Source organism: Odocoileus virginianus, chromosome 9 (genome assembly GCF_023699985.2).
Source record: "Odocoileus virginianus isolate 20LAN1187 ecotype Illinois chromosome 9, Ovbor_1.2, whole genome shotgun sequence".
Lineage (NCBI taxonomy): Eukaryota > Metazoa > Chordata > Mammalia > Artiodactyla > Cervidae > Odocoileus > Odocoileus virginianus.
Genome location: NC_069682.1, coordinates 47493489 through 47507062, shown reverse-complemented (window position 1 = coordinate 47507062; position 13574 = coordinate 47493489). Strand labels below are relative to the sequence as shown.

The 13574-nt window shown below is 44.3% G+C and overlaps 1 protein-coding gene across 1 annotated transcript in view; it reads right to left on the bottom strand.

Moving 5' to 3' along the window:
* STK35 (serine/threonine kinase 35) overlaps nucleotides 1–13574 on the bottom strand; it is a 42990-nt gene that overhangs the window by 22491 nt on the left and 6925 nt on the right. Inside the window, exon 3 of the mRNA XM_020906319.2 lies at nucleotides 6842–7591. Within this exon, the coding sequence (XP_020761978.2) occupies nucleotides 6879–7591 (713 nt within the window). The 3' untranslated portion in view covers nucleotides 6842–6878. The remainder of the gene's footprint in view (nucleotides 1–6841; nucleotides 7592–13574) is intronic.

Genomic DNA, 13574 nt, shown 5'->3' with positions numbered 1-13574 from the left:
TCTCGTCCACGGTCTCCTCCTGCCTCTTCCCACAGCAAGGGCAGTCCTGTGAGAGAAAGGCCTGTCAATTCCTGGTTAGTTCTGATGGCTGGGTCAGGAAGTTGCTCTCAGGTGCAGTGTGGACACTAATCTAGTCTTGGGTTCTCAACCACACACTTCAAAGCTTTTAAAAGTTTACAGCCCCACTCCTACCCTAGAACTCTGTTTTGAAGACTCTGTCATTTAAAATAAACCATGTTAAATACCACCCCCCCATTTTAAAGTATTTAGTCTTATTTTTGATGAACTTGATACCTATAAGGTGACACAATTTGGTTTAATTACAGCCAAGAGGAAGCAAATAATCTGAATGGGTTTCTACAGCTTTAGTGTAAGCACATGCTGCTGCCTGTGAGATGAGCAGAAAAAGCTTTTGAATCTCCAGCTAAGGGGCTCAACTAGAGCGCCGTGTTAAAAAACCTCAAATTCATAAAACAGAAACGAAACCTGAAGCCCAGGTAAGTGGCCAACCAGATACCCAGCATGGTAGCCCAGAGCCACATCTTAGGACTTCAGGCCAGTGAAAAATACATCATTTATTATTTCAACATTACTCTTCTCAGGTGGCACTAGTGGTAAAGAACCCACCTGCCAATGCCCGAGATGTCAGAGACCCAGGTTCAATCCCCGGGTGGGGAAGATCCCCTGGAGGAGGAAATGGGCAATCTATTCCAGTATTCTTGCCTGGAGAATCCCATGGACAGAGGAGCCTGGCGGACTATAGTCCACAGGGTTACAAAGAGTAGGACATGACTGAAAAGACTTAGCATGCGTACACATTACTTCAAGAAATGAGGCTCAATTTCTTTCTGATGTGGAGCAGCTACCAAGATAGCATATGGTACAAAGAACATTTTCTATGACCCCCTCAGATCTACCAACATCTGAGTTCCTTCTTCAGGACTGAACTGCCCACTCCACATTACATCATTCAAGGCTCTAGCTTCAAAAGGCCCTAGTAACTGAGGTCTGTGTATCAGACGGCAAACTTGGCGGTGTATGCAGAGTCCCTTATCCCTCAACACGCTCCCTGGCAACATGTGGGCGGTAGCACCTGGGACATTAGTTTGGCTGGCTTCCTGCTTTGGGTAAGGCTTTTGGCTGGCTGGTAGGGACCATTAGGAATTATTAAATATCTTCAAAATGTGACAAATAAGGGAGTAGTAGGACCCATCATTGAATAACCTTTAAAAAAATTTAAAAAAATAAAAAAATAGATATATTTTTCTGGAATAAGCTATTGGACAGAGTTGCCTTGACTACAGCTTTGCTTCAAAAAAGAAAGCTATTTATTTGGTAATCCTCAGAAGCAAGGCAACTAAAGACCACTGTCTTCAGAGACAAGACAAGGCTTCCACCTCAAGCCCAAGTGTGTATCTAAAACTCTACCGTTTAGTATTTCATTTAGACAGTTTATACAAGGCACTTTCACAGCCTCTTGCAATTCCCCCAACAGCCTCACTCAGATAAACATGATTTCACAGACAATAAAACCCACAGAGGTAAAATGACTTGCCTGAGGTCACACAGCCTAAAAAAGCACAAATGGGACTCAATTCTAGACAGTCCACGAGGCAACACTCCTCTAAGAGGAATCCCGTGTTTCCAATCCAAAGTGCATTTCTATTCAAGGTTTGCAAAAAACTAAAACCATTTAGCCCCAATTTAAACATTACTCTGAAATCTACAGTCCTAGATTGCTGAGGCATTCTTTCATCATGCTGATACTGGGGACAACTGGGTTTCCTTATGCAGCAAGAATGTGATCCATGACCACAGGTTTGGTAAGAAAGCTGGTCAGGAATCAGGTCACACAAGTTCTGCCCATTCATTTGGGACTTTGAATAATTCCTTCTAGGTCTCTCCTACTTCTCAGCTCCCCATCATGGAAACAGGAAGAGGCACCAAAATGTGGTCTGCTGCTTGGCAATACACAAAGACAAAACTTATCAGTTATCTGTCTTTTCCACTTTCATTCTCCTATAAGTGTATGGTGAAGTTTTCCAGAAGTTACATGATGAGTGATGTAGCACCAGGGTACAAAGCGGAAGCAAATGAGAATTCAGCTGACTATCAAAGCAGATGTTGATTTGCAAAAATATAAAACAATGCCACTCTACTGACTAAACATGGGCTTTCCCCAGTGGCTCAGCGATAAAGAATCCACCTGCAATGCAGGAGATGCGGGTTAGATCCCTGGGTTGGGAAGATCCTCTGAAGAAAGAAATGGCAACCCACTCCAATATTCTCGCCTGGAAAATCCCATGAACAGAGGAGCTTGGTGGGCTACAGTCCCCGGGGTCACCAAAGTTGGACAGAATTTAGCAACTGAACAACTCACTAAATATGTTTTTGGAAAGTTTTCATAAATTATGTACGATAGCATGTAACTATTCATTTGAAAGAAACATTTAAAACATCCTTGACTATCTCCACATTTGTACCTCTAGACCATTCTCTCCCCTGAACTTCAGACTCCTCCACCTGCCTACTCAACTTCTGTACTTGGTTTCTGAATAGGCATTCCAAACTTTCAGATGACCAAGACCTAAATTCCTCCAGTTAAAACCTGTTCTTCCCCATCTCATTTGATCCTCTCTATCCTTCCAATGGTTTACAAAGCCAAGAAATTGGAGTCATCCTTAATTCCTTTCTCTCACATCTTTTGTTCAATCTAGCATGAAATCCTATCGGTTGACTTCAAAATTCACCCCAAATCCAATCATTATCTTCCCTGCTCCACTGTTCAAAGCCATCTTTATCTCTCACCTGGGTTATCAGAGTAACCTCCCATCATATCCCCTCACTTGCCCCCTCCAGTTTACTTTTAGCACAGTAGTTACAGTGATCCTTTCAAAAGATCAGATATCACACAGCTGAAAACACATCAGTGACCTTTCATCTTACTGAAGATAAAAGGCCTCTTCTGTTGTTCAGTTGCTCAGTCGTGTCTGAGTCTTTGTGACCCCACAGACTGCAACAAACCAGGCTTCCCTGTCCTGGAGCTTGCTCAAACTCATGCCCACTGAGTCAGTAGTGATGCCATCCAACCATTTCATCCTCTGTTGTCCCTTTCTCTTCTTGCCTTCAATCTTTTCCAGCATCAAGGTCTTTTCTAATGATTCAGCTCTTTGCATCAGGTGGCCAAAGAATTGAAGCTTCAGCATCAATCCTTCCAGTGAATATTCAGGGTTGATTTCTTTAGGATTGACTGGTTTGATCTCCTTGCAGTCCAAGGACTCTCAGTTGACTCCTAATTACCTCTCTAGCTTCTTTTCCTATATTCACCTCCCTGTTTACTCTGTCTAGCCTTCAAGCTGTTATAATGGTTATTGCCTCTGAGATTTTCTTCCTCCAGAAATCTCAGTGCCTCACTCCCTCAACTCCTTCTAATCTTTGATCAAAAGTCACCATCTTTAAGGAGACCCACCCCAACCTCTTCTACTTGGAAGTACAACCCCATCCCTCACCTCTCTGCATTCTAATTTCCCTTATCCTGGTCTACACCACCTCCACCCCCACCCTGCCCTGCCAACCCATAGCTAACAGTTATGTTTGTTCATCTCTCCAGGAAATATAAATTCTACAGTTGCAAGAATTTGTTGGTTTTGTTCACTAATGTATCTTTTGTGTCTGAAACAGTCCCTGGCAAATAGTTTCTTAATAAATATGAATGAATATATGGAACTAGTTTCTCCATTTATATATAAAGCTTGATTGGCAGAAAGGGGAGTTTGGACTCCACAGATCTTCCCAGCCCAAGTCTCTGATTCTCTAACCAGCCAGATACTCATTTATACCACAAGTGATTTGAACCTTTGGCACAACAAGGTTCAGCTCCTGGTCACAAAGACTTGGGCCCTGGACCTGGCCCAAATTCTAAGTGTTCAGCTAGAACAGAGCAGGTCAGGCACCACTGACCAACCACTGTCCTCATTAGCTGTCAGAGTCTGGGACATTTGGCCATAACTATGTTCCCGATCTTTTCTCAAGTTCACTTATTTCTCCAACCTGAAACAATACTCTTATTTAGCTTTAACTTTGCCCTGCAACACAGCACAGATCTCAAGGGTGGGTGTCCAAATGGGAGCCACAATTTCACTAGTTAGGACAACCCCATAATCCTAACCCAAATCCAGGTCCCTCTTCCAATGATGACGTTCTTCGTACCTCAGGGCAAACCTGAATTCTAAGAGGTTTTTGAAAAGTGGAAAAGATGAGATGGGAATTGCCAGCATGAAATACAATTAAAATACTGTCCAGCCAATGCTTTTTAGGCTTGAACATAGTACTACCCCAAACCTAGCTTTAAGAATGATGTTCTCTTACTGGGTAGTAGGACAAAGTGGCCTGGCACTTGGAAAATAATAAATGTTTGTGGAATGGAAGAATTAAACCTGGAGTGACTCATATGAGAAGTTCACTGACTCAGCATTAACCAGCATTAACCAACTCCAACCAGAAATGTAAGGGTGACAAAGGGAAAGAAGGGACTAAGAACCCACCCAGGTAAGGGAGAGTTCTGTGTCCCAGGTGCTGAGGTTCCTTGCTCATGACCACAGGGATCAGCTTCTACCTATCAGCTCCTCTCAAGGCTTCAGCAAAATTTAAGACTAGCTTATTTTCAGCTTGCCATCTTGATACTAAGAAAAAACATGCTGGGGAGGAGGGGGCATGAGTAAGATATTGCTGTTGCTGTTTAGTCGCTAAGTAGTCTCTGACACTTTTTGTAACCCACCATGGACTGTAACCCACCAGGCTCTTCTGTCCATGGGCTTTCCCAGGCAGGAATACTGGAGTGGGTTGCCATTTCCTTCTCCGACTCAGGGTTCAAACCTGCATCTCCTACATTGGCAGGTGGGCTCTGTACCACTGAGACACCAAAGAAGCCCCTATCCTTAAGTTAGTAGGATCTTGGGTAAATGACTTAACCTTTTGCAGGGCTGCAAAGATGAAACAAAATGGTACATGTGAAAATACCTAGCATTCAAGGTGATCAATGTCCTTTTCTTTTCCCTTTAAGGAAAATAAATCAAATCTGACCAATACAGTAGCCAGCAAGTGTATCAATCTCCCAGTATCTCATTATTTCCACACTGGCCAGCTGCCTTGCTAACTGTGCCCCAAAGATCCAGGGCATTTCTCTACCGTCAGTGCTATCCATTTAGGTTCAACATCTTCTTACTAGTATGAATCAAACAACTGGTCCAACTGGTCCTCTAAACTCCAGCTCAAATCAGCATGCACATGCTGAAGTTCTTAATGCACTGTTCTGGCCCAGCTTACAGATGGCTCCCAAATGCCTACTAAGTCAAGGTCAGATTCCAGGGTCGCCTATTTCATCTTATTTCTAACCCTTTTTCTTTGCTCACATCTCAGACTCCGGTCCAGCTGCACTACCACTGCTGTTCCTGGTATACACTTTCGTACGCTTTTACCTCAGCTCCATTCATACTCTTGCAGGTCACTGTCCTCCTCAACTACTACCTGTCCTCATCTTTCACTACCCCAAACTGCTACGCTGCCTCTGGCTTCAGCTCCCTTGCAGAGACTAGGCCTTTTACCCGAATGCTCCCCTCTGCTTCCAGTTCCCTACTCTTGTCTCGGCACCATTCTTTGGAAGGTCAATTTCCTTACATTGTAAAGCAACTATGACAAATAGTTAATGATTTAATGATTCTCTCCTTGACTAAGCTGCAGAAGTCCCAAGGATGGCACATGTTTCTGATTTTGCTTATCATTTTTCCAAAGCCTAACACAGTACTTGACAAATTAAAGCCTGCCACCAATCTGTTAAATAAGCAAAGACTTCTCTATAAGAATTCACTCACCCACTGTTTATAGTATCTAAAATGGAGAAACCATTTGCTCTCTGAAGTGGGAGAGTAATTATATTATGGCACCTATAATGGAACATCAATTACCTTCCAGTAGTCATGTATGGATGTGAGAGCTGGACTAAAAGAAAGCTGAGTGCTGAAGGATTGATGCTTTTGAACTGTGGTATTGAAGAAGACTCTTGAGAGTTCCTTAGATTGCAAGGAGATCAAACCAGTCAATCCTAAAGGAAATCAGTCCTGAATATTCATTGGAAGGACTGAAGCTGAAGCTCCAAAACTTTGGCCACCTGACATGAAGAACTGACTCACTGGAAAAGACCCTGATGCTGGGAAAGACTGACGGCAGGAGAAGAGGATGAGATGGTTGGATGGCATAACCGATTAGATGGACATGAGTTTGAGCAAGCTCCGGGATTTGGTGATGGATAGGGAAGCCTGGTGTGCTGCAGTCCATGGGGTTGCAGAGTTGGACACGACTGACTGAACTGAACTGATGCTTTCAAGGTATGACATGGGGAAATGTTCAGGTTAGAACTGAATGGAAGAACAGGAAACTAAACCTAAAACAGTATGATCTAAACTGCGCAGAATTGGATATGTATACAGGAAGGATACAAATTGGGGACAGTGTTTATTCTGAAAAAAATTGTCTGTACTTTTGCACATTTTCTACACTAAGTATTTATTGAGAAAAAGTGTTTCTAAAAATCTTAAAAGAGACTCAGTTCAAATGCACTGTCCACTCAAAACTTCTCTAGACTTTCTAATTCGTACTCAGATAATCCCATGCCTCCTCATCGAGGCTTGGGAGGAATCTGTGGTAACGAGCACTTTTATTTCTCTTCCACCCTGCATATCCCCCCAACTCCATTCCCCATCTCCCCTCCCATCCCCCGGGGCCAAGTCTGAGGAATCCAGCAGTCCAGGAAGAGCACATGCAGAGCAAAAAGAGGTACACTCACCTAGTTGAAAAACACCCAAGATGCTTTGCCCTGAATTTTAAGCAGCACATGTGACCTGGTCCATTCTGGTTTCAAGTTCAAAGGCATCAGGCCGGTCCTGTGGGTTAGCAGCTAACATATCTTTCAAGAGCTGCTTGATCCCCTCAGACATGGAAGTCCTGCGTTTCTGGGGGATGTGCAACTCCATCTTTGGGTTTTCTAGCAGCGCCTCACCAACAGGGACGATCTCAGTCCCCTGTTTGATATAGGTCCCCAGGAGCTCCTTCTTGGTCTCAGAGTCAATGAAAGTGATTCTCTCTATCATTGCCCAGATGATAATGCCCAGGGCAAAGATGTCAGCCTTGGCTGTGTAGTGTCCCTCCCAGACTTCAGGGGCCATGTAGAAGTCTGAGCCACAGGCTGAGGACAGCCAGTATTTATTCACATTCACATTTTTGTTGTCTGGATTGCCCTCTTTACCTCGGGGGGCCAGACCAGCACAGACCTTGCTTAGTCCAAAATCTGCCACCTTGAGGATGGGGGTGCCAGACCGCTCTGTGATGAGGATGTTGTCTGGCTTTAGGTCCCTGTGCACGATGTGGTTTTTGTGCAGGAAGGCAATGGCGCTTGTGAGCTGCAGCATGAAGCTCTTGTTGGTGGCTGGGTCCGGCCTCCGGGATAGGACATACTGATTCAGGTCTCCACCTTCACAGAACTCCATGACAAACCAGAGATAGCAGGGTTCCTCAGCATAACCCAGGATCCTTTCTCCTAAATCAAGGGAAGACCAGAAAGAGCCTGAGTGAGATGGATGCAGTCACACCACTTACAGACTACAGAGACGTGGCACATGAAAGTAGGAATCACAGTGCTGACAACTGCTCCCATCTAAGAGGACCAGCAAAACTGCACGGAGCTAACTACACAAGAAGACCCAACTCTACTCACACAGGGGAGTCAAAGAGGTAACATGAGAAGGGAACCCTGGCTTACTGCTGATTAGCCAGGAGGAGTTCGCCCTGCCCAGTTTCCACTTCTGCTTCTTTGCCTGTCGATGGCCATGTGTGAGACAGAGTACCAATACAGGCACCTGACATTCATTTAACACTTACCAGCACCACAGGAAAAAAAACCAGCCCCATCTAATGAAATGAACCCAAGGCTCATGGAGACTTAAGAGTTCACAGACTCAAATCTACGACTGCAGAGCCACTGTGTTTTGTTATACTATGTCCAAATAGGTAGCATCCCTCCCAGGGCTGCTGCTGCGACAAGTGAAAACACGTGAGAAGACTGTCAAATGTCTGTCACCCCACGCAAGGCCAGAGACCTTCCCTCCATCCCTCCCTGCTTTGTACAGGATTCTCGTCATCGACGTATCTAGAATGGCACTACAATTTTATTTCAGACATCTTTCACTCAGTGTGTTTCTGGTAGCACCCCCCCATGCCAAGCACCAGTTAAGATATGTGATAGGCCCATCTTTATGAAGTTTAGTTTGAAGAAGAGAACAGGTCTTTAAAACAGCAAGCATCCTAAAGTTGTGCATCGGCATCAAGGTCAAATTTTATGAACAGTGAAGAGTGGGCAGGAGTCACCAGATCTAAAAAAGTCTAAAGGGGCAGGACTTGAGTGACCCTAAGAGACAGGCAGTGTACATCAGCAGGGAACAGCCAGAAGGGAACTCTAGGTTGAGATGGGATGGATAATGAAGCCCAGAAACAAAAGGACCAGAGAGGTGTAACAGAAGTCTGAAGTGGATATAAGATATAATCAAGTTGTGTGCTTGAAATTCTAGCTCTGCCTTCTCCAGAAAGTCTTCCTTTTGAAGCACAGAAACTCCAGGAAAGCCGGTGACTGGCACCCAAACAAATCCCAATATCCTTTATTAAAGCAATAACAGTTTACTGAAACCTTAGCAAGAAGCTATCTGATGACTGCAAGCGCCCAAATAGCTCGGGCCTAAGTAGGCAGGTGTCTCATCCTCCTGATGAGGAGACTGGGCCTGCCCTGGGTGGTCACACAGCTCCTTCATGACAAGTCTGACCCCTCACACGGTGTCTTCATTCCACCAAAATTCAAGGCTGCACCCCGTCAACAAGTCTCTGCCAGAAGGTGCCTTTTACCATTTACTTTATTACAAGGAGAACAGGTGATTCAGATGAGACTCCACTAAGCCCCCAAATCACCAAGGCACGCAGTCTATAAAAAGCCAGTGGTTTGGGAGTTCTAGGTTGATGCAAGAAGATGACTAGATGGACAAAGCAAAAGATTTAGGTTTTTGACCATCATCTCACAGACCTCATTGCCCCTGTAATTATATAATTTGTTTATATTGCTCACAATCAAAAGCAATACAGGTAGAACCAGTTTAGGGCAGATGGATTTTTTTTTTTTAAAAAAACCAGTTGTTTCACATCTCCTAATCCTCTTTCTAGGTCATCAGCTCTAGCGGGTTGAGGCTCTATCTAAAAAGACTGCAAAATAAAGCTATGATCTGAGCCCCAATCAATCTAGACTCCAGAGTAAAGATCCATAAAAAGGAGACCACGAAATGTTTGCTGATGGTAGAGCCAGAAAGGAAACTATTAAAAAGCCATCAGATTCCTTCAGCAAAGGCCACATCAGAAAACAGTGAGACTTCTGGTGGGGTAACACAGGGTGGGGATGATTATTTTATATACAAAGTTGGTAACTATGGCAACTGAAGTAAAAAGAAAACAACTCTGCAAAAATGACTACATAACTGTTAAGTTCAGGTTATGAGAATCCAGGGAAAGAAAAAAAAAAAAAAGGTGAAAAAGTGCCCTCAGTCAGTGAGTGGGTGGGTAGAAACACCCAAGACTGAGGGACTTGTTCTGGAGAATAGCTAAGGTCAGGAGACACCTGGGGGGGGGCTGTCTGTTAAGATGACAGTGCTGGACAGGAAGCAGACACATCATCAGTGAACATGACGGAATGGAAAGTGGGGGGACACAGCGACTTGTCCCAGGGACAAAACACTTTTCTGCACAGGCAAGGGCCGTGGGCTTATTTTATGAGAAGCTGCAGCATGTGTTTTCATGCAGGAATCCCAGCTGCCCACAAAAAATAGGAGAGGCGTGTCAGAATTCTGGTCCTTTCCTTCAAGGCAGATTGCCTCCCTGAGCCTCTTTTCAGAGACCTCACATCACAGCAAGATGGAGGGAGGGCAGAGGACGCACTGGGTGCATTTCTGTCGGGAAGCCAGCAGCAGAAGAGTAATAGAGGGCCAGAAGTCAGGTCCAGGTTTAGACCCCAACTCTGCTCCCTGGTTTACTGGGTGACTTTGAGACTGCGTATGATGGGAGGTTAGCTAGAACGTGGGGTGAGTCCCTGAACCGCTCAGCCTCCATCTTCTCATCCATTAGATGAGAAGGACACACCACATATTCCTGAGGTAAGTCACAGTCAGCAGAGTGTAAGGTGCTTTGGGGGAATCACATCCTCGCCATCTCCTACACCATCTTTCCCAGCGGACCTCAGCCAAGGCCCAGCAAGTCACTGATTTCAGTACTCCCAAGTGTTGGAGGCCAGAGAATTCACCTCACATGTCAGGCAAAGATGAAACAGAAACCAAAGAATGAAGTGGGTGATTACATCACATTTCTCAGGCTATAACAGCTAAAACTCATGTTCTACCTAGAGCAGGCCACTTTCATAGGCATTTCATTACCTTCTCTAAGTCCAGAAGCCAGAAGACCACAAGATAAACTTTGTACTTCAGAACATAACCTGTGCTAGAGTTCACAGGGGATATAATTAAAAAAAAAAAAATTAAGCAGGTGTCTCGCATCTCATTACTCATAGGCATAAGTAGTGTTGAAGTCATCCAACAAAATGGGCTCTATTGGGAAACTTGAGGCCAGCAGACTCGGCCTAAGGATAAATTGATATGAGCTATGGAAAGGCAGGCACTTCTTGGAAAGGGATACAAAATACCCAGAATTTTATAAGCCTGTCTCCAAGCATCCTCCAGAAATTAGACTTTTTTAAAATTGAAATATAGTTGATTTACAATGTGTGCCAATCTCTGCTATACAGCAAAGTAACTCAGTTATACACATTCTTTTAATATTCCTTTCCATTATAGTTTATCACAGGATATTGAATATAATTCCCTGTTCTATACAGTAGGGACTTGTTTATCCATCCTATATATAATAATTTATTTGCACCTGCTATGCTCTAGTATAAGTACATGGGCATACTAGAGCACACACTGCTTGTCAGACACCAGAGATGTGATAAGTAGCAGTTTCTGCCCTTATGAAGGCTTCTAGTCCCTAGAAACAGAATGACTGCAGCTATGAGAATAAAGGATAGGAGGCAGTTCTATCTGAGGAGTAGGGAAAGGTGGTCAGGATAAGAAATAGACAGGCTGAGAGTAAGTGGCTCATGTACTGTGTCTCCCAGGGTGAAGGGGATGAGCGCACCCAGCTCAGGGGGCTGCATGCTTGCAGCGAGGGACTCACGTAATCTGGGGGTAATCACAGAAGAGATGTGGTAGGAGACGGGGAGAAATGAGGCTGGAGATGGTCTGGAGTCAGGTCAAAAGAAATGGCGTCTGGCAGACAAAGAATGTGAACTCTAAGAAATGGCAAGTGACTAAAAGTTCTTGAAGTATTTTAGAAACATAAGCTGCTTATTGAAATTAAGAAGTCACTAATGTTAAGTAAGCCATACCATTCAGATAAGATAGCCAAGCTGACAACACTGTGGCTTGCCACTAAGTGCTGATTTCAGAGATGTCAACATGTGGAAGAACACATCTGAGAACCAGGTTCCCTCTGGAGGCAGGAGTTAGAAATGGAAGACAGACTAGGGGCCAAGAGATGCATCAGAAGAAGAGAGAGCAAGGGAGGAGGCAAGAAGGGGATGGGAAAAGGTCTTGGAGATTTAGAATCAATAGCACTTAGCAATGTACCATGTGTCTGTCACATGTGATAGGAAGGAAGAAGTCAATCCTCTCCTCACTCCAAACTCGCATCTACTCACAGGACCCTTTCACAAGTGAGGAAACGGAGACTACAGTCTCACAGAGGCAGACTTCAGAGTCTCCACAGCCTAACTGTGGAGACAGTTTCACAGGTTTCTAACTGTGATGCTTTCCTGCCGCCTCTTGCTGCCAGCAGCAGAAGTTAACACCTGGATGTTAACTTCATTTCCCACTTGGCCGCAGCTCCTTAAGTAAGTACTCTTACGTATGCCCCCAAGGAGTTTAATATTCATCAAGGCCAACCACACAATATGCCGATGCATTTTTCATAAAGGATTAATTATGATTTTGATAAGTATGCTGAGATAATTCAGCAACATTTATCACAAGTCTTCAAAATGCTCAATGTGACATAAAAATCCCATTCCAGGAATTTATTCTAAGGGAAGAAAACCAAAAAGACAAAACAAAAATCTACCAGCATCAAAAAAGCACACCAAGCACTCAAACATGCAGAGCTGTCTCCACACAGAACAGTGAAAGTGTGGAGGCAGAAGACTGCCCACGAGTAGGTAATGATTAGTAATGGCATTGCCAACTTAGTTGAACGCTTAGAGGGTCATGCCTTACTTCAACAAAATTTACTTAGCCAAAAGAGAAAAGTCATGTAACACATCATAAGCATAGTTAATGTGAAATAGGAAATAAGGTACACAATTTTTAAGTTATGTTCAAAAAACATTATAAAGGAAGCCAGAATTGAGGTTTGAAAATGTTATGACCCTAGCCATCCCTATTTTGGATTAAATAAAAAATTTTATAACTTTTAACTGAAGAAGTGGCTCAGAAGATCAGTCCCAAGAAGATGCTGAAGGTGAGGAGGACCCCCCAGCACGTTCTCCCCAGATGAGCTCACAGACCGAGCACTGGTTCCGGTCTCAATGACCTTGAGCTGTGTCACTTAAAGAGGCTGGGTCCAGTGTCAACACCACAGGCTGCGTTCAATTCAAAGTACTTCATTGATCAAATGTCACTGTGCGCTAGAGAACAGACCCCCTCCGAGTGGCTGCCAGAGCAAGATACAGTGTCCAACAGAGGCCAAGAGGCCAATGTTGGAAGTCTCTGGCCCAGTGGCCCTCCTGGGGTCAAGATCACCCACTCCGACACTTTCATGGCTATGTCACCCTAGGCCAACTTCTAAAAAAGACCCCATGAATGGTTCATTTCTCATGAACTGGGAAGGCGGGTATAAGGCTTAACTGTGACTCACAAAGCATCTTGCAAGGTGCCTGGACACCAGAGCAGATAACTATCCGACATTAATCATGTTAATGTGTCATAAAGCAGCAGGTCAAGAACTGGAAAGAACATCTGGACATAAACCGAGACCCTGACCCTACACCGCTACAAGTTACTACTGGTCCGACAAGTTACTCAAGTAACGCTACAACACTACAAGTTACTCAACTGGACGGATCCTGATTTTCTTGTATGTAAAACTAGGTAACAGAAACTCTAACCTAAAGTGGAGAGGATTAAATGAGAGGATGAACCATGAAAATCTAAGGTTCGTTATTAGGACTTGGAACATTCCAAGGATCTTGTTAAAAATGCAGATCCCACTGGCCAGGCAGACAGGCCAGTAACCCAGGGCAGTCCTGGTTGTTTCTCTCCAGGTGCAATGGGCCTTCCCAGGCCGACTTCTGATTTGCCCTTTTATAGCTCATCCTTCCCCCTCTCAACTTAGTCCACAGTCCTGCCAGCTGTCCCCCTAGAGCGCCTCTCACAGGCTGCAGT